This window comes from Phlebotomus argentipes, unplaced genomic scaffold (genome assembly GCF_947086385.1).
Source record: "Phlebotomus argentipes unplaced genomic scaffold, Phlebotomus argentipes genome assembly scaffold_4, whole genome shotgun sequence".
Lineage (NCBI taxonomy): Eukaryota > Metazoa > Arthropoda > Insecta > Diptera > Psychodidae > Phlebotomus > Phlebotomus argentipes.
Window position 1 is genome coordinate 8,545,542 of NW_026776174.1, and position 18,642 is coordinate 8,564,183.

At 42.6% G+C, this 18,642-nt stretch overlaps 7 protein-coding genes and 1 non-coding gene across 8 annotated transcripts; 3 read left to right on the forward strand and 5 right to left on the reverse strand.

The window, feature by feature from the left end:
* Window positions 1–18: 18 nt before the first annotated feature.
* Trnas-aga (transfer RNA serine (anticodon AGA)) lies at window positions 19–100 on the reverse strand. Its single transcript has one exon. It is a non-coding gene; the product is annotated as a tRNA-Ser (tRNA).
* Window positions 101–160: 60 nt separating this feature from the next.
* On the forward strand, window positions 161–655 carry LOC132257414 (mitochondrial import receptor subunit TOM7 homolog). The gene is made up of 2 exons (XM_059754300.1): window positions 161–358; window positions 426–655. The coding sequence occupies exons 1-2, from the start codon at window positions 259–261 to the stop codon at window positions 488–490; spliced, it is 165 nt and encodes a 54-aa protein (XP_059610283.1). The 5' UTR covers window positions 161–258; the 3' UTR covers window positions 491–655.
* A 641-nt stretch (window positions 656–1,296) lies between these two features.
* Window positions 1,297–3,155, reverse strand: LOC132257413 (nucleoside hydrolase-like). Its single transcript, XM_059754299.1, has 2 exons — window positions 1,845–3,155; window positions 1,297–1,782 (listed from the first exon to the last, which is right to left on the reverse strand). The coding sequence occupies exons 1-2, from the start codon at window positions 2,505–2,507 to the stop codon at window positions 1,435–1,437; spliced, it is 1,011 nt and encodes a 336-aa protein (XP_059610282.1). The 5' UTR covers window positions 2,508–3,155; the 3' UTR covers window positions 1,297–1,434.
* Window positions 3,156–4,028: 873 nt separating this feature from the next.
* Window positions 4,029–6,231, forward strand: LOC132258733 (uncharacterized). Its single transcript, XM_059756184.1, has 4 exons — window positions 4,029–4,340; window positions 5,861–5,944; window positions 6,012–6,057; window positions 6,118–6,231. Exons 2-4 carry the CDS (start codon window positions 5,862–5,864, stop codon window positions 6,202–6,204), a joined length of 216 nt encoding a protein of 71 aa, XP_059612167.1. The 5' UTR covers window positions 4,029–4,340; window position 5,861; the 3' UTR covers window positions 6,205–6,231.
* A 442-nt stretch (window positions 6,232–6,673) lies between these two features.
* LOC132258732 (protein CREG1) lies at window positions 6,674–8,454 on the reverse strand. The gene is made up of 6 exons (XM_059756183.1): window positions 8,307–8,454; window positions 8,145–8,216; window positions 7,702–7,928; window positions 7,252–7,409; window positions 6,994–7,195; window positions 6,674–6,930 (listed from the first exon to the last, which is right to left on the reverse strand). The coding sequence occupies exons 3-6, from the start codon at window positions 7,883–7,885 to the stop codon at window positions 6,674–6,676; spliced, it is 801 nt and encodes a 266-aa protein (XP_059612166.1). The 5' UTR covers window positions 7,886–7,928; window positions 8,145–8,216; window positions 8,307–8,454.
* Window positions 8,455–8,584: 130 nt separating this feature from the next.
* Window positions 8,585–13,899, reverse strand: LOC132258730 (leucine-rich repeat protein soc-2 homolog). The gene is made up of 2 exons (XM_059756181.1): window positions 11,037–13,899; window positions 8,585–10,930 (listed from the first exon to the last, which is right to left on the reverse strand). The coding sequence occupies exon 1, from the start codon at window positions 13,726–13,728 to the stop codon at window positions 12,097–12,099; it is 1,632 nt and encodes a 543-aa protein (XP_059612164.1). The 5' UTR covers window positions 13,729–13,899; the 3' UTR covers window positions 8,585–10,930; window positions 11,037–12,096.
* Window positions 13,900–13,978: 79 nt separating this feature from the next.
* LOC132257346 (small ribosomal subunit protein uS3m) lies at window positions 13,979–14,769 on the reverse strand. Its single transcript, XM_059754208.1, has 3 exons — window positions 14,632–14,769; window positions 14,370–14,556; window positions 13,979–14,306 (listed from the first exon to the last, which is right to left on the reverse strand). Exons 1-3 carry the CDS (start codon window positions 14,767–14,769, stop codon window positions 14,017–14,019), a joined length of 615 nt encoding a protein of 204 aa, XP_059610191.1. The 3' UTR covers window positions 13,979–14,016.
* A 366-nt stretch (window positions 14,770–15,135) lies between these two features.
* Window positions 15,136–18,358, forward strand: LOC132257342 (uncharacterized). Its single transcript, XM_059754205.1, has 7 exons — window positions 15,136–15,237; window positions 15,340–15,560; window positions 15,653–16,272; window positions 16,482–16,536; window positions 16,625–17,707; window positions 17,774–17,915; window positions 17,976–18,358. The coding sequence occupies exons 1-7, from the start codon at window positions 15,136–15,138 to the stop codon at window positions 18,342–18,344; spliced, it is 2,592 nt and encodes an 863-aa protein (XP_059610188.1). The 3' UTR covers window positions 18,345–18,358.
* Window positions 18,359–18,642: the final 284 nt, after the last annotated feature.

Sequence of the window (18,642 nt, forward strand, 5' to 3'; positions counted from 1 at the left end):
AAAATGTGGATCCTCTTGCGCAGTCGGTAGGATTCGAACCTACGCTCCCAGAGGGAATCTGATTTCTAGTCAGACGCCTTAACCGCTCGGCCACGACTGCTTATTTCGCACATCTACAAACTTTCAACAATACACGGCAGAAGCACACTTGCCATGCCTCTTTGACATGCGCTTTTCACAGTCTTCTCCTGGCTTTTAGTACAGAAGTCTGCATTTTCTTCTCTGTGAAATTCCCGAGATTTCCTCCAAGTTGCCGTGATGTCGCTGTCGCCAGGAGCCAAGGAGCGTCTCAGTCTTGTGTTTGGCGTTGTGAAAACAGTGTTCCATTGGGGATTCATCCCAGGAGTTCTGTATCTCGGTGAGATAACCTTCAAGTCGTGTGCTTCCCAGATCATTAGCTCTTGTTTTTCGCTGCTCTTCTGCAGGCTTCACGAAAGGGTCAGAAGCTGGTGGTCCTCCACTCACATTCATGAGCCTCCTGTGGCAATAGACTGTTCGCTTGATGAGGAAATTCGGCCAAATGAGAGATTCACAGAACCCATCTGTTTCCACCTTGGGAGAACCTCTGGGCACGATGGATAGACTTTTCCACCAAGTCCGCCTCATCATCAATCTTTCCTGAACACATACATGGAGTAAATACAGTGTTTTGTTTAAAAAAAAATCAATGTTTTTGCGTGAATCTGTTTTTAGTACGGTTTAGTACTCTTGGTTTGGGACAAGTGGCAGAGTGTCCCAAAGGGAGGCGATTTTGACGGTTTGAACTCGTAGTGTGTTTACGTTTAGGCGCAGCGTCTTATTTCTTCAAATATAGTGGAAAATATGATTCTCGAAGCTCTCAGGCAATGTGGAAAGGAAAAGCTGATGAAAAGTGCAGTTCTGGCAAAAAGATGGAACAAATCCGCTTGGACCTTGACAGTCTACAGAGACATTATCGGTATGTTTGGCGATCGCAGACTGTTTCTTGGGCAATATCACTGATTTAATGGATTTCAGAGAATTTCCAGGTCCTGCGTTCCTGTATAGTACATGATATGATAGAAACTGAAGGGGAAAATGACATCCTGCAGGATGTGGTGGAGGAACAAAATGATACAGAGATCGTTGGTGTACTTTCTGAAACAGCGGATGAGAATCAAATTAGGTGACATTGATGATGTTATTCAGGCTGTATTTTGTCCTAATTTCTTTCTATTTAATGCCCAGAAATCCTGTGGTTATCTACCTCAGACCTGACATCAAAACCACCATCCAAGGATGCATTTATCACATCAATGAAAGTGCAATTGAGAACTTCTCCTTCAATTTCACTGAACTCAACAGTCCGGAGAAGAGGCAGAAAGTCATCTGGATTTTGGAGAACTACCGGAAGAGTTCAGACATTTCCATCGATAATGTGTATAATCTCTTAAATTTATTGAAGAATGTCAACAATTAGCTTCTGGGTAAGAATTTTTTAACATCAATTTCATGACCCGCTGTCCAGAGCATCATTTCCATGAATGTGACTTGATTCACTTTCTCGAGAATTGTTAAGTTGGGGATCTTCTTGCGCAAGTGATCGAGGATGAGTTGTCCTCTCGTGTGATAGCCAGAGAGCTCAACTGTTGCATGCCATATGCTGCTCTTCTCAACTATAGTATTTCTGGTGAGAAAGGTGGCCGTTAGCAGAGCATCGCAGGGCATCCACTCGCTGTACTCTCGGTAGCACTTCTCCTCGATGGGGTTCATGAATCTGGTTATTCGATTAGTGATCTCTCCCAAGACGTTCATTCGCCAATCCTGGATGGAAAGTAGTCATGAAATGTATTTTCTGAATGTAATTCATATTCACTTTGTCTCACCATTGTGATGAAGAACTTATCCTCGAGGCAAGACTCCCAGGGCAGAAGAAATATTGGGCATTTCAGGGCATCGAGAGCAATTTGAGCAGCTTCAGGGTCGTTGAAAAAGTTGAATTCAGCAGACGATGTGATATTTCCCACTCCCAAATGATTTCCACCCATAATGTAAACCTCTCCGATGTTTTCCGCCACATGAGGATACATTCTGAGGCAGAGACCCAAATTTGTGAGCGGCCCAAGACAGATGAGCGACACTTGCTTAGGATTTTCCATCACAATTCTCTCCAGTGCATTCACAGCGTGTTCTTTGGCCAGGTTTTTTGTGTCTGATCCGTCTTCTGAGTAATCTTCCAGATCGCCGAGACCATCCCTGCCGTGAAATGTGGCCTCATCGTCAAATGGTCGCTTTCCCAACACTATCATCTCATTGGCAGCTCCCAAAAACACTGGAGGCTTCAATGGTGAAATGCTCTCGAAGCTCGAAAGGACTCTGAGAGTGTTCTTAGCCACATTGTCAACCGTCGAGTTTCCTTTTACACACGTAATCCCAAGGAGATTGATGAGATTCAGCTCTTGCGCCCTGAGAAGCATCAATATGGCCCAGGCATCGTCCGACCCCACGTCAACGTCCACGACAACATTTCTCACTGCTGCTGAAGACATTATATTTCTCGGAATTTCTTTCTCCACACTTCCTTTTTTGCCACCGAACGTGATCTTTTTTATGTAGATCAACTTGACTAATTGGTATTTAGATTGAGAGCTCTTGCTAAAATTTCTCTTCAGCGGAAGACTTATCACTTGTGAGGCGTTGAGATTCACTGAGAGTTTGCGACTATTTCAGAGTGGCTTTTTATTCAATTCACGAAGACAGCGATTAGTATGACACAATTGATAAGAGACTGGCCAACACAAAGCCTTTAACACACTGACACATTCTTGTGGTTTTCCTACAATTTACCAATTTTCCTATAGATTACGATCACTTATGTTGGGTTTTCTATGAGACATTGGCAATATTTTTGCTGCTATTTACGAGATTATGCAGTGCTTGCAACTGATTTCCAGTATTTCGAGTAAATTCAGTGCACTCTGTGGGTGTAGTTGCACTGAGAAAGATCACGATCGCGTTTCAACTTGCTACGAATTATTGTTTACTTGGCACGAGGAATATAAATATAGAAAATCCTACTGACTTTTCACATTCAAGACTGAGCAGAGACTAAATACTCATTTTTTGGGGGAGAATAGTTGAAAATCCGTAGGAATAAATAGAAAGCATGTGAAGATGGGTACTCGAGAAGGTCTCCTCAGGCTTCTAAAATCGTTTTTGGGAAAGATTTATGACTTCATTTGACTGTATTATCTTTCAGCACTGTTGCCGCTTTCCGCTGATGTCTTTGCCGGTTTTTGTTGGCATTCTGATAAGGCACCTTCACAAAGTGAAGTGAATTTACGCAAAGTGGAATGAGTCAAGCATTTCTCTTTCTAAAAATACATCAAAAATGTGATTGAAAGAATGGAGAAAACAGCGCTGCCCTTTTGATCTTCCTCTGGCATTGTTTACCCAACGCAAGGAACTTGCTAAGCACCCACAAACTTCTGATCTCTTTTCAACTTGCACGGAATTTTCTTGGCTGTTCTCTGTTACACCCATGAAAAATGTATTTCTTCTGTTCTCTCTTCAGCACGGTATTCTTCCCGCGATGTGCATTAAGGGGGGAATTTGTGCAGTGTGTGTTGGTGTAAAAGATTTTTTTCACACTTTAGGTGTTAATGTTGCATGAATTTTAAGAATTTTGATTTATTCTTCAAATGTTATATGATGATAACTTCTGTTTTACACTGAAATATGTTTGATTAAAAGTCAAGATTGAAACACTTATGTTCGATTGACGTAATTTTTAATGTTTCTCTGCTCATTTTGAGTTAATTTTGAGTTTGTCAATGTTTTCAGGGGATTCTTTCATGGAAATCTTACGTTTTATTTCAACCATGAGGAACTCACACACTTGTTGTTGGGAACAAGTTCATGGTTTTCACACCAACATGCGGAAAATGCCATTCGACCGTCTCTCTTTCGCATACCTCTGGAGTTATTTGATCGCGTCTGATCGGGATCGTGTGGGGGAAGCATTGGAGTGAATCTGGGAGTGTGTGTGGAGCTATTTTGGTCTCCGATTCACTTCCAAGCTGTGTTTGTCAGTCGACCGAAAAGTTTCCTGCGCTACACATTGGATTTCTTGGAGAGGAAAACATAGTTTCCCGAGTGATTTTTGTAATCAGTACATTTGGCAATTTTTGTCTGACGTGGTAAAAAGGCAGTTTTGGAAGATTTCCTTTCATTCTGCTGTGTTGTTGGTCAATTGCTGAGAGGAAAAAGAGTGTCGACGAAGAGTCAGAAGGGAGTGTCTCGCGCCTAATTTTAGTATTCACAATCAACCGTTAAATTTATTCTTCTGATCTCCCGAGGGAACAACATTTTCCCAGCAAAATGTGAGTTTCGAATGCAGTTGTGATTTTCCATGGCTTCACTTGGCGCAAAAAAAACCGCCTGAGAGATTTGTGTGATAAAATGATGTCACTCTATGAATTCTTAATCAGTCTTCGTCACCGTTAAGTGATTACTACTTGATGATCATTGGAGAGGGACCTTTGCGGGCGAGCAAATATAATAGAGTTGATGAAATTATGCAAAATATCTGTGGAATTTCTTCGATTGAACGGATGGCGTGGAGTTTAGGAAAGAGATCGGCGTAATTGCATAATAGGCACAATTGGTGGCTTCTCTTTGCTTTGAAAATAAATGTTCCAGCCAAGAACACAAACAATGAAGTGCATTAAACTCTTTCTCGATCACCGCAAAAGGGGGAGAGAACGAGAAAACGTGTACCAAGAATAGTGAGAGAGAGAGGAGAAGTTGACGATAACTCCTCTGCCTTTACTGTATTTCTTGTAGCGTCTCGCGAGATTTTCTATTTAATCTCTTTTGGGTCACATCTTCTTTATTTTTATTTCATCCTCGGCCTGTCCGATGTTTACAACAGATGTTCAACATAGCCAGTCTTCGTTCGCAATCATCAGTTTGATATTTGCATTTGGAGAAACTTCCACAAATATTGTGCGCGCTGAGAAAACATCCCAAAATGTGAGTGACGATCGGTGTGATCGGGCAATTGATCACAGTTATTCGTTATCAGATGACTCGTCATACAAGTGATTCGGTGTGATACGGAGAATGTGATACTCAGCCACTCTTTTCGCTTATCTTATCACATTTACTATTGGACTGTAGTTTCACAAAAAAAAACACATTTTGCTCACAAGTTTAATTGCAGGGTGACGAAGAGAGGCATTTATACAGGAGATTTTTTCCCGTCAAAGAAGTCGGTGATAAAATATTTATTGCTGGAACGATTCAACATACAAGAAATGTGTGGAAGGTTATCGTTTCCGCTCGATCGCTGAATTTTCTCACTGTTCTGGGAATTTTCATAAATTGTATAAATATATATTTGAGATGCACTTGTGAGGCTTTCAAAGCCGTATTTTGAACATATATTCAGCGGCTTAAAGCTTTTAATTGAGGCATTCAGCGTTTTATATTTTTCCTCCCAGGAAGGGGATTTTAATTTATTTTCAAATTTCCATTGCCTCGCTTTATTTCATTTCTTATGCATTGGGGATTTTTTTATTATTATTCTATGACAGAAAAAATACTACTGTGCACAAAAAATGTACTCAAATCATTAATTAAGCTCATTCGTCTAAGTAGTGGTTTAGAATTGTATTAATGGATTTTTGATAAGATTCTACTAAAGATAAATTTTATGTATTTCTCTCGAGCTTCAATTTCTTGATACATGAAAACCCCCTGAGTGAATCGTGAAGCATTATCTCTCTATTATCACAATTCTTCTAAAAATAATTCACCAAAAATAATGGCGTTTGTGTCTCTTTTTTTCATCATCTTCGTGCCTTCTTCGGCCTTTGAATGTGGACATGAAAATCTGTAGCATGAAGAATCCACTGTGGTTTGTTGTCTGGCTCCTCATCTTGGTCTTCATTGCCTTCTTCGTGGCCGGTTTCTGTGCTGGATGGTAAATAGAGATCAATCAATATACTGTTGAATCTGTGATAAAACTCAATTCAATGTCACTCTTGCAGGTACATTTTCGTCTATCCGCTCACTGTTTGTATTCCAGCGCTGAGTGTAAGTTTTCATGCGTATAATTGCGATGATCAAGTGTTAATTGATGTTGATCTCTTGCAGCCCATCTCGGATTTGCTGCTTCAAGGCGCCCAATTCACCCATTATTGCGCCAAAGCGATGATGGAGTGTCGCTCCCTGTTCGGCTAAAGCATTTTCATCCCATCTTTTCTACTTAATTCTCACCGCTTTCCGGCTGCTGAAATGTCCCTCCAAATCTTCAATAGTGCTGCGCATTTAGATTTGTAGCTATAATAGATTGTAAGCCACGAATTATGCATTACTTTTCTGATGGATAAATCAGTTTCCTTCTTGTGTTCTTGCAAATATTCCTCCGTGCGGAGAGCTATAAAAACTAATTATGCTATTTAAAATCAAGAGTTTTTTTTTGTACAAACGTAAATTATATTAACTGTGCTGTAATAAAATAACAGTTCTCCCATTCATATAGTACAAAATGTTAGCAAGTATTATCATTTTATTGCCTTTCGCTAAGTCACAACTCTCAGTATTATTTGTGTTCTTTTTTTTGTCTCTTGGGTAAAACGCTTTGTCAGCCTCAGTTTCTCCATCACATCCGTACAATGGCTAATTATGGGAAGGATTTCCCCCTCCCATTTTACACCTCGATGTTAATTTCATCTACATCGCGACGCACTTTAATGTGAAGCGATCGGGATTTCTTGTGATGCGGTCTCTCCAGTTCATCATCAATATTCTGTAGATTGTAGTCATTGTAGGGTGTCAGTTTTGTGCCGAACACTTTCTCGGGATCTGCTTTGTAGTATTCCTCAGCAGTGACATAGTGTGGACCTCCGTAGTAGTCCAACACGCAAATCTGACTGATTTCCAGCTCGCAGAGGTAGAAATTGTGAGCTGGGGAATTTTTATCGAGAAATTAGTGAATTTCATTCGGCAAATAAGGCAGCTTTTACTCACTACTAATCCACTTTTTGGCCGCTGGATGTCTGCTGAACATGGCACTCTTGGCGAAGTCATAGTCTGCATCGTCCTTCGACAATTGTCTAGCCTTGCCGGACACCATGACGCGAGCACAGGTGGGCTCCATGGCGTCTGTGTTGTTGTCCGAGCAATTTCGGCTCTGCTCCATGGAGAAGAGTGCAGTCAAGCGATTCGACGACTGTGAGATAATTGAATGTAAGCCACACTTTCACTCTTTTGCCATGTACTTCTCACCTTCAGATCGATTCCCGTGAAGTCCAAATCAGTCAGGTAGAAGAAGATGCGTCCTGTAGACTTGTCTCCGCGCGCGCTGTCGGCTATTGAGATTACATTGACCATTGGGAAGCCCTTGATGGAGTTCAGAGTGGAAATTGTGCCCATTGCAGTCCAATCTGTGGCGATAGTAAACCAATTAGAGGGTAATTCTGATAAGACATGCATTCTGAGAAATGTGATATTGTTAACTCATCATTATTATGTTCATTAATTTCTGAGAAATGATTATGTTTGGAAAATTCTCGATTTCTTTTGGTCTCCAGATGCAACAAAAAGACTTTATTATGGGCTGTTTAAGCCCTAAAAGTGTCTACGTGAGTAGATTAGCCACTCTCACTTTCTTTGATAAGGAAACGTGGACTGAGCAAAAAAAAATGTGTTTGTCACCACTGAAGGTGATCATCTTACCGAGTTCATGGACAAGAAATCTCGCCATTGCCGGATAGTCTTTGTATGGTGGCACAAAGAGATCGTTCTCAATATCGAAATCATCGTCATCAAACAGTGCTGAATATCTTCCCTGGATCAGCTGCCTGGCAGGCACAGCCACGGCAAGAGCCAGGAGGAGGAAGATCACTTGAAACTTGATCATCGTTGCCACTTGTTGAATGTCACGCAGGAGACAATGTAGCGAACTGTGAAGTAGTGCGAAAAATTACTGTTGGATAATAAAAGATAAGACTGAAGAGGGCTCGCAGAAGCATAATACTTGAGAGATGATTTAGCTCTTAGAGCCGTCTTAGCAACAAAAACTCTGCGCAATTTATGTGTCAGAAGATATGGAAAATTTAATTCAAAAGAAAGAAAATCAGAAAAGAGACTTGCAATTGCTAAAATGTATGGACATTCACCTCGGTTGAGATTGTTGAGAGTACAAAGAATCACGTCAGATTTTCCACTTCAAGGATTTCCAATTGTCACTCCTGCAGAAAAAAAACACAATAAAATTAAATGGCAAGTTAAAGGGACACTTTTTGCACGATGAAGTGCAAGAAAAACCGAGGAAGACTCACAAGTTTCACTGTTGAACTGAACAGAAGATGTGTCTCCGATGTTTCTCACTATCACTTCTGGTGCTAACAAAGGTTGTTTTGCAAATAAAATCCACCAGTAGAATGGGTCGAGGAAAACAACACCAAAAATAAACATCATTTTCACTGACATTCGCGAGGCGCGATCGCCTCCGTTGGCTGCTACTCCCTCTCGTGGGCAGCAGAGCTGCGATGTCCGAGGCACGAGCACTTCTCACGATACTCTCTCCAGCCAGTCCCGGCAAAGAATGAAAAGCGCCTTTACATTTACCACACATATATTTATCAAATTTGTAATTGCCAATTTTACATTTACATTACTCTTTTTTCATCATTTTCAACTCGTCTTTCCTTGCAATCAAACATACATAAATTGTATTTTAGTGGTTTCACATTCTCAATCCCTGAAGGTATCATTAATGCATGCTCATAATTTTGTAGTTTTTCTTTTTCATAAATATATAAGTCCAATGAAAAAAGGGATAAAGATTTTTTTTTTCATCTCAAATGATTGACACACATACAAACATACACACATTATGCGTCCACTTATAGTGAAACTCCCATCTAAAGTAACACAGTATGTCGAAAATACTTGACTTCATCATACATAATGTTCTCTTATCTAAGAATATTTAATTTTCATGTTTTTTTTCTTCTTCTTCACTTTAACAACAGGACCCATTTTTTTTTCTCAACTACAGAAAATCTTACAATACCGTTCCACCGATCGTGTGTAATTTATTTCTGAATATAATTCCTCTAAATATACTTCTTCATCAATACTTTTTGTGTATTTTTACTTTAGCTTAAGCTCTTTTTGTTTATTATTCACTCACTCTCTATCAGTGATTTATCCTCCTATTGATTTTCTTTTCTTCCTCTTTAGATTCCACATCTTAGATACAATTTTACACAAAATGAAATAATCTTCACTCTCGTCCAAAATTCCTTTATACAGAATAAGTCATTTTTTTTTTAAATAGAGAGAAAGTTGGAAGATCAACCATTGGATCTCCAGGTAAATTTTTTTTCTTATTAAATTCTGGAATACTTTACATGTGCGCTTTGTTTTGTTGTTCTCCTTCTAATGCTCGCTTTTATCTTCCATATTTTTCTTGGGGGGGATCAATAGATTTTCATGGCTCATACTTTGTACCCTATATTTAACTAACACTTTTCACTCGCCAAATATTTCTACAATCTTGTCGAGAGCGAGCGAAAAAGAAGTTTCCTCTCTACATGCTAACATTTTGGGATTACTATTATTATATTTTATACATGGTTTACATTCAATTGGTGAAATTGTGGCTCATAGTCTTCTATTCTATACAATAAAAAATAGATTTAAATGCATTTAAAGTAACTCTTCTTTCGAAAGAGAGAGAAAAATGTCAATACAATATCACAAAAAAAGTATAAATGGTTTGAAGAAAATACGACAATAATAATATTAATTGTTCGTGTTGAGTTACAAGTCAATTTTAGTGCCATGTTTGGTGCTCTGTCGCCTAAATATTTTTCTTGAGTGGTGATTGAGAGATCTTGAGCAAAGAAAAGTGTTCTCCAAAACATACAATTAACGCTGTGTGTCTGTTGATGGTATCAATTAATGTCTTTGCAGTTATTATTTCAATTTTTTTTACGTGTAATCTCCCCGTTTTCCTCCTCACTTGTCATTAATTTAAAATACATTTTACATATTGTATCAATACAACAATATAACTTTACAGATTTCTTCATTAATGAAAACCATCTCAATATGAGGCTATCACATAGATTTTGTGATAAATTAAATCTAACATAGTTCCTTTCACCCTTTCTCTCTCACTTACATCTCCCTAATAACTTGTTTACTTCTCCGCTGTGTTCCCACATCTCATCCCCTCTCACATCTATTTCCGTGTATTTCTGTTTATTCATGTATTATGTGTAAGTTACTTGCTCTCATTCTTTAACATTAGGAGGTTTTAATTTATATCGTACGAATAAATAGCAGTTATATCCTATAAATTCTCTCTAGTTGTATTCTATTTTTACTACATGTAGACTTCCTTCCTTAACATCTAAAAAAATAAGCTAGACAATTGAATTAAACATCAGACATTGCACAGAAATAGTCATAGAATTGCGTGTCAAAGTAAATGCAATTGATTGTTAGGAAGCAAAGGTGGGATAACGTACAGAAAAATCTCTCTTTGGCTATTTTCTACCAACATATTTTACATCGCTTTTCCACTATATGCACACTTATGATAACATTGATGGAAATTGTGAACACAAAAATTACACTCTCAGATTTTTTTTTCTCTTTTGGAAAAAGAAAATCTCTACTTTTTACGAGTGTTTTGTGTGTGTGTGGCAGACACTTTGTCATTACAATTTTTTTTCTCTTGCTTTTCTCCCGCCAGTCGTTCATTCTTCACTAAAGAGCAGATTACAGTGTACAATAATGATCATGAAAATTTGCTGTATACACAAATTCAATCGAAAATAGAACCGAAATGATTCATAAATCAACTCACAGCAGCAAATCCAATTGGAAAATATTAATATTTCTGTAGAATTTCATATCACGAGCGAGTGCGCGATGGTGGATTGTGTGCCTGAAAGATAGAACACAGGGCAAATGTTAGTCAATTGTGAGGTCAATTAGTGTGAATGCAAATTAACACCAAGAGATGCAAAAGATCAAGTATTCAAGATACTTACGACAGAGTGAATCGCAAATGCTCCTCTTGATCTTTCACTTTTCCACCTCAAGTCATCATCGCTGAGAATATAATAATTTGCGCCGTGTGAAGGAATTCGCTGCAATTTGAACAATTTACTTGAGTTTCGGACTTAATGCTATCGGTTATGCTAATGCTATTCTTCACCATCGTAACAATGCTCTCCATTCACATTCTCTTTTTGGCAAATTTATTTTTTCTTCTTCTTTATATCTTAAACTCTGTGGGAATATTCAACGCCTTAACACCTGATTGTTGATTTGACATATATAAGTTATAATGTTCACCTTTTCAGTGTACAAGCAATATTAAAGCTATTTGTAAATCACACGTGATGATTAGTATTATTTTCCAAAATCTGCAGCTCTGTCTTTCATACAAATCAATTACATATCATTATATCGCTCAATTGTAGGGATTATTCATAAAGCGTAAATGCACAAGTATTATCAATGTGACTATTAACAATTGTTTGTTCACTATTATCATTAGAATCATGAATTTACATCTCTATCTACACAATTGCATGCATCCATGCTAGCAACTCTGTCTGATTTGGACATTTAGAATCTAAAGCCATCGAACTTCTTCTTTTTTTAATGTCTCTTGTAATTGAGAAAATGTGGATGAATATGTTTGCAAGTTGTGCTCGTCGTTTCATCATTTCTTCACTATAAAAATATATATTTTGCCTTGAAATCATATTCCTTATATTTTTTTTTATCTCTTTTTTTTGGTATCTTAAATTCACTCTCCTTCGTCAGTTTTTGTCCTCTAAAAAAATAATCTCTCTGACTTTTTTTTATTTGTTCGGTGTTTCCACTGATGTTGAACATCTTTGTGCATCATTAACAATTTCTGAGGATAACATCTACCTACGGCATCTCTCTGTCGATCTGGATTGCCATTCAGTTGTGCAATTTGTCCTTACGGCCGGCAGCTTTGCCGCCAGCCTTGTGGCATGAGGGTTTCGTTGAAGAGAGAAAAGAAAGGAAGATATCGCGGCATTTGCTGGGTATTGCCTGTGTGCCGGAATTGAATCACATTTGTCGATATGGCGAGTGAAGTTTAAGGTATTGGATGACCAACGACGGTCCGCCGGCCACCACTTCAGGCGGTATGGCACTCAATGGACAATTTTCGATGCTCATGATGGCGAGATTCTGACACAGCGCCAGCTCATATGGCAGCTTCACGAGGGCCACATTGTCGTTGATGTAGAGACTCTCGAGATTCTCCAGCGTGCCAATCTCCTCGGGCAGAAACTGGAGATTGTTCTCACCAACGGATAAGTATGTGAGATTCGTGAGGTGTCCAATGGTGCGTGGCAGTGTCTGGATGTGATTTGACTGCAGTATGAGCTTCTGGAGATCATGCAGGAGGCCAATCTCACTCGGTAGCGACTCAATGCGATTCTCCTCCAGGTCCAGCACGCGTAACTTCCGCAGACTGCCAATGGTGTTGGGGATTTTCTTCAGCATGTTGTTGGACAGGATGAGAATCTCGAGGTTCTGCAAACAGTGAACATCATCGGGGAGTTTGGTGAGAGAATTTGTGCCCAGATTGAGCTCCACCATGTGAATCCACGTCCCAATGTCCAGTGGCAGTGACGTGAGCACATTCTCCTTCATGTTGAGCTTCGTGAGCCCTTTGGCGCGACTGAAGATCCCATATGGGATCTTGTCGATTTGATTGTGCTCCAGATTGATGCTCGTCACGTTGGTAAATTGAGCTGGGCCCCCGCACGGGTAGCTGTGGAAGGAGTTCCGCGACAGCGTGATGCTGGTGAGCGAACTGAGACTGGCCAGTAGGCCGTCAGGGAGTTGGGAGATGCTGTTGCCCTCCACATTGAACTCATCCATGAATTTGCAGTTCTTCAGTGACTGTGGAATTGACGTGAGACGATTGTAGCGCAGTCCCAGGCGTGCCAGATTTGTCAGCTGGCCAATACTTTCCGGTATGTCGAGGAGTTCGTTGTGCTGCAAGTCCAGTGCGTTGAGATTCACGCACGCACCAATCTCTTCGGGCAGGTGCTCCAGGTGGTTGTGAGACACATCCAGTGTGGTGAGATTCACCAGATGGCCGATCCCTTTGGACAGTTCACGGATCTTGTTCTCCCGGAGGCTCAGCATGGTGAGATTGGTGAGATTACTGATGGCTCCGCCCACAATGCGGATTCGATTGAACCGCAGGTAGAGAGTTGTGAGACTGGTGAGCTTGTAGATGACATCAGGAATCTCTGAGAGCTTGTTGTGGCGCAGATCCAGCACTTTGAGTTGCTTCAGGTTCTGCAGGGACTCGGGCAGCGACGTCAGGCTGTTCTCATTCAATGCCAGCGTCTTTAGGTTGCTCAGGCAGCCAATCTCGGGCGGCAGAGATGAGATTTTGTTCCCGTACAGATACAACTCCACGAGACTGGTGCATTCCTTCACGGAGGGCGGAATGGTGGTGATGGAGGACTTACTCAAGTCCAGCCGTTTGATACTGTCATCGCGGCAGCGCTGGAATTCCTTCACCAAATCCACATCTGCCTGAATGGCCTTGCCCTTCTTTGCAGTGGGCTTGGGCTTGTTGGACTCGGGATGCTTCACCGTGACCACTTTGGGGCGCACCTCCGCCGGTTCGCTGCTGCTGCTGCTGGTGCTGGGGCCACCACTTCCCCCCAAGTTCATGACGGTCGCGGTGCAGTGTGCCGTATAGTAACACTCGCTGTTCGTCACTCGACCACTTACCTACACACTGAGACACATTTTCACCAGAGCACTTCACGAGCAAACATTGAATTTCACGAAAATTCCAATACCAAATGAAAATGGCGAACTCGATTCCACCCTTGACGTTCTGGGGACGACCACAATTTTCCGCAAGAGGGCGTGCTTCGCAGCTTTCGCCGCAATTCGCCACGAGAATCTAATCCGGCATATACAAACCACTAAATACTTTATTCTCTAATTTTCCACCTAAATGTACTTGAAAACGATGTCCTTCTTGTCAGGCACTGTCTCCAGCTCTAGTGTCACTGGGCAGTGTAGCCACCGGGCGAGCATCTCCTCTGTGTAGCCCAGAAGAAAGTACATTTTCTGCGCAGAGATGCCCTGGCGGATCACAGCGGCTATACGGATGTGGTTAAACTGCCTCTTGATGATGACCTCAGAGAGCACCAAACTGTGCCAAGTTCCCACCATGAATTTTCTAATGAACATATCTTCTACCGCTGTTTCTGAGGATCTGAGCCCATCCAGGAGGTTTGCTGCAATATCAAACACCGAAATTAGAGTCTTTTCGTAAAGTTTGAGTATCCGGATGAACTTACATGTGTTCAGCGAATTCCAGCTTTTCCTCACCGCAATGTGATGTGGTTTCTGGGCCATCTCATAGGTCAGAGGACGATCTCTCCTGGCAGTAACCTTGTACTTCCCGGTCACTTTCTTCTCCATCACCGTACTCACGTGGATGCATCGCTGTTGATTCAGCCGATATGCCAAGGCATGGCGGCAGGACTTGGGAAGAGAAGGGAAATCAATATGTTTTTTGCGAAGGACTTTTTCCTGGCGAAAAACTCCTTGGAAAATTACCTGCGCGAGGAGTGGCGAGGACATGTTTCTCACTGTTGCTGTGACACGGCGCTGCGCATCTGTGGCCAACTTCATGCGGTGCCATGTGACAGTGGGAGATTGTGCAAAAATTTTGTTGTCGCGTCTGAAATGGTGCATTTTGGTGGAAAATCGGGGGAGAATCTTGTGCAATAGGCGTCAATTGTTACACGCAGCTTTCTAGACACGCTGGGGAGGTGCTGAGCGGTGGAATTTGGGCGATAGAAGGTGCATTGCGGGCGCACGAAGAGTCACTTGTGTGACGAGCATCCCTGGAGGTAGAAGTCGCGAATGAATTTGCTGCGGCAATTGGTCCATTTCCGCAAATTATCTCGTTGAGACAGGTCATTGGTGAAGGGAATTGCGTGGCGGTGGCGAGTGTGTGCTGATTGAGTGGAATTTGGCGTGTGCGCGCCCGCGGGAGCGACTTTGGGATGTTGCTGGGGACTGTGGAAGGACGACACAGTTGACGAAGGAACGTGTGGAATGGAGTCATCGCCACGCAGTGCACTGTTTCGGGAGATCCACAAGAACACCTGGCTCAAGCGGATCACCAGTGACGTGAAGAAGTTGTCTGTTGGCGCTAAAGTAGGTCAAGTAGGCGGTGTGGCAAAATTGTCACACTCTCTTGGGCGCTTTGTCTGCCCCACTTATCGACATTTCTCTTTACAAATTCTTGCCATTTTCCAGAGGTCGGAGAAGTTCTGGGTGGTATTTTGCGTTCATGATGACTTCGACGCCCTGCTGGAAGGGTATGTGGAGCCCCGCATGGCCCCGTCGCACTCACCCGAGTGGACAGTCTCCCTCCAGCAGACACTCCACATTTCGCATGCTCTGGTGCCATTGGAGCAGGAGTACGAGTTTGTAATCACCCTGAGTTCCGACGTTGTTCGCTTCAGTGCCTCATCGTGGTAAGTTGTGTGTTGTTTGGCAAGTGAGAGGAAAAGTGTGGTCAGCTTTTGCAATAGCCCAGGTTTTCCCTAACACTTTCACTTTTCCACAGGGAAATTATGCAAGAATGGGTGGATACGCTGCGCTCGAAGCTCAGGGAGATGAAGATCCTCTCGCCCAGGGAGAATATCTACAGCAAACTGCCGGAGATTCGACCGCCGCTTTTGCCAACGAGAGATCCAACATCACCACTGCCAGCTCCGCCACCTGTTCCAGCCGCCCTGGTGCCTGGAATTGAGAGAATCATCCCGTCAGCCATCACAACAGTCCCCGTCACCACGAGCACGACTAGTGCGGTGATAACGGGCCAAAACACGCCCACGACAAGTGCGATGTCCAACACCCTCACGCAGAATCTCATTGCAATGCTCTCCAGTCCCATCGCGAATCTGCGCCAGCAATCGGACGAAGTACAGGCCTCGGGGAGTGCACCCCGGCCGATAACTTCCACATCTTCACCCCAAGGCAGCTTAACAAATGGATGTGCAAGTCCAGGCAAGAAGACAGCCACGAAGACGTCATCGAAGCCACTACAGAGTCTCGCCAAGACGTTTTCCGACAATGTACTGGCTGATCCCAACACGTGTCCGCCGTCCACGTCCACCCAGGACGTCCAAGCCGAAGGATCCTCGCTGAATGGGGTGATCGTCCCCTCTGAAGACAGAGAATCCGGTGAGTGGTGACTTTCACAGAAAAATTCCTGCAGCAGTGTGAATTTCCAATTCAAAAAAGGAAGACGCAAAATTGGTTTCGCCGCAGAGAGCAAGTGAAAGTGCCTCTAATTCGATGCTCTTTTATTTTATTATTTCTTGTACTATTGCGGAGAGGCTTCATTTCAATTAATCCGCATTACTTACGTTGGAATTTGATGTCTCTTCCAGATTGCAACAGTGTGGAGGATATGCCTATTGTGGCTGAACCCATTATGATTCCCAGGTGAGTTGATAACAAGCATAAGAATTCTGTTAGTCTGACCAATGGATGCGTCTTTCTCATGCGATTGCATTGACTTTTGCTTTTACAGACCCCAGACACAAAAGAGACGACAATCGCCCTCACAGACAAATCAGGAAATCACCACTGAAACGAGGGGATTCGAAGGTTCTCCTTCAACATCAGCTCCGAAAACGAATGTTACTATAATTCAAGTGACAAACACGACTAAATCATCAGATTCATCTTCTGAAGATTCTGTAGAGCTTTCCAGTGATCACCAGTTTAAGTGCAACGTTAAGATAAATCCGTCCAGTGACTCTGCCTCGTCATCCAAGGCGGAGACGCCGAAGAAGAAGAACTGTGGGACTCATGAGAAGGTAGAAATCTCATCTGTTCACATACCAAGCACCTCAACTGGTCACTATGGGAAGATTTGTACCCTATCCGAAGGACAGAAGGTCACAGTGACCACAACGAATAGTAATTTTGCGACTAACATCTCAGTAGAGGCTTCACCGGCAATTGGAAGCGTTTACGAGCAGCTGTTCATCACGACGACTTCTGCAGCTCCTGTCATTGTGAGTTCAGCCACGGATACGCGTGTGGTGAATCTTATAGCAAATCAAGCGCGATCAGCTAGTCATTCAGAGATCCCAGTGAATCGTCCAAAGCCATCAGAAGCGGGCAGTTCCAGTGGGACGCCGAGAAAGGAGAAGAAATCTCCACAAAAAACTCAATCGAGACCTGTTTTGACGCGCGGAGTAACGGAAGCTGTCCTAAGTCGACCTTCTAGGATTGATAAGAATGCTATTAGTCCGACAGCAAGTGTGCCGAAGACTCGTCCTCAAGTGCCTGGACAGGCGAGTGGGCAGGATCAAAGGAAAAGGAGTAGCTCAACTTCAGATGCTCAGCAAACAAGGAATGGGAGGCCTTCGACTGGAGTGAATTCGGCACCGGGAACCTCCAATCCGCCGAGGGGGAGTCAAGCGTCAGCTTATAGGCCTCCGCCTGATGGCAGTGCACAGCAGAATCTCGGGAGGTTGACTCTGAGGGAGCAACAGGTGATGCACATGAGGCGGGAGATGATGCACCCGGGAGGCGTGAGACTTCAGCTGAGGCGGAAGGATTGCCTGGGATCAATCGCTTGGGTGGACGCATTTGGGGCCGTTTGGTGAGTAAATTGATTGAAGAATAATGTAAATAGATTATTGTAACTAAGTTATTGTGGGGGTTTTAGGGTATCCGGATGGAAACAGAAAGAGCATCCAATGCTCTATAATGCCCTCCACGTGGGCGATCAGTTAATTTCTGTTGGTGGAGTGACTGTAGGATCAGCGGCGGATGCTAACAAGTTGGTGAGGAGCAGTCTGGGTCTCTACGTGAGTATTCAAAGTGAGAATTGTGTGGGAGGAGAATATTAACGAGTGTCCATTAATCAGGTGGAACTGATAATCAGGCGTGTTCCCTTCGGTCGCTGCTACGCCATTCGTCGCGATCTCGATGGTCAGTGTTTGGGACTCGTTCGAGATTGCGCCACTGTGGTGGATCTCGTGCCCAACAGTCTGGCAGCGCGCCACGGTCTGCCGCCAAAGGCTCAGACCTGCGATGGGCTGTCATTGACCTTTTGGGTGCTGACTGAAATCAACGGTCGGCCGTTGAACTTGTTCGCTAAGGAGACAGAAGTGAAGGATCGCCTCAATGCCGTGGGCAGGGACATATCGATATTGGTGCAACCGTCGGATCTCGTGGCGAAGCTCAAGAAACAGCTGAAATCACTGAGAAGTCACAAAGACTACATTGTGCAATAGATTTAGCGGTTGGGAGGGAAATGTCCGGATAAACGTGATTTATTTTTGAAGGGAGGGAATCTCAAGACAAAGACGACAAATCCGAAAAGGCTGTAGTGAAAGAATTCCAATTGCGATAAATTTTTGTACATATAGAGAGAGACATTTTTAGGCATATTTACAAGATTGAAAAATTTTGGAGAAAAGAATTTTAGGAAATCACTTTTCATAGAATTTTCTATAGACAGAGTGTGAGAGAGAGAGTGAAGGTTGACGAAGCGATCAGTGATTATACGTAATTATAAATCCATCTCCATTG

Excerpts from the sequence above, each read along its gene's own strand:
- LOC132257414 (XM_059754300.1), top strand. The coding sequence starts at position 259 with ATGTCGCTGTCGCCAGGAGCCAAGGAGCGTCTCAGTCTTGTGTTTGGC. Across the intron at positions 359-425 it reads CCCAGGAGTTCTGTATCTCG|GCTTCACGAAAGGGTCAGAA; the intron begins GTGAGATAACCT and ends GCTCTTCTGCAG.
- LOC132257413 (XM_059754299.1), bottom strand. The coding sequence starts at position 2,507 with ATGTCTTCAGCAGCAGTGAGAAATGTTGTCGTGGACGTTGACGTGGGG. Across the intron at positions 1,783-1,844 it reads ATAAGTTCTTCATCACAATG|GATTGGCGAATGAACGTCTT; the intron begins GTGAGACAAAGT and ends CTTTCCATCCAG.
- LOC132258733 (XM_059756184.1), top strand. The coding sequence starts at position 5,862 with ATGAAGAATCCACTGTGGTTTGTTGTCTGGCTCCTCATCTTGGTCTTC. Across the intron at positions 5,945-6,011 it reads GCCGGTTTCTGTGCTGGATG|GTACATTTTCGTCTATCCGC; the intron begins GTAAATAGAGAT and ends TCACTCTTGCAG. Across the intron at positions 6,058-6,117 it reads TTTGTATTCCAGCGCTGAGT|CCCATCTCGGATTTGCTGCT; the intron begins GTAAGTTTTCAT and ends GATCTCTTGCAG.
- LOC132258732 (XM_059756183.1), bottom strand. The coding sequence starts at position 7,885 with ATGATCAAGTTTCAAGTGATCTTCCTCCTCCTGGCTCTTGCCGTGGCT. Across the intron at positions 7,410-7,701 it reads ATTTCTTGTCCATGAACTCG|ATTGGACTGCAATGGGCACA; the intron begins GTAAGATGATCA and ends CTATCGCCACAG. Across the intron at positions 7,196-7,251 it reads TCACGGGAATCGATCTGAAG|TCGTCGAATCGCTTGACTGC; the intron begins GTGAGAAGTACA and ends ATTATCTCACAG.
- LOC132258730 (XM_059756181.1), bottom strand. The coding sequence starts at position 13,728 with ATGAACTTGGGGGGAAGTGGTGGCCCCAGCACCAGCAGCAGCAGCAGC.
- LOC132257346 (XM_059754208.1), bottom strand. The coding sequence starts at position 14,769 with ATGCACCATTTCAGACGCGACAACAAAATTTTTGCACAATCTCCCACT. Across the intron at positions 14,557-14,631 it reads CCTCGCCACTCCTCGCGCAG|TCCTGCCGCCATGCCTTGGC; the intron begins GTAATTTTCCAA and ends TCTCTTCCCAAG. Across the intron at positions 14,307-14,369 it reads CTGGAATTCGCTGAACACAT|CAAACCTCCTGGATGGGCTC; the intron begins GTAAGTTCATCC and ends TTGATATTGCAG.
- LOC132257342 (XM_059754205.1), top strand. The coding sequence starts at position 15,136 with ATGGAGTCATCGCCACGCAGTGCACTGTTTCGGGAGATCCACAAGAAC. Across the intron at positions 15,561-15,652 it reads CGCTTCAGTGCCTCATCGTG|GGAAATTATGCAAGAATGGG; the intron begins GTAAGTTGTGTG and ends ACTTTTCCACAG. Across the intron at positions 16,273-16,481 it reads CTCTGAAGACAGAGAATCCG|ATTGCAACAGTGTGGAGGAT; the intron begins GTGAGTGGTGAC and ends TGTCTCTTCCAG.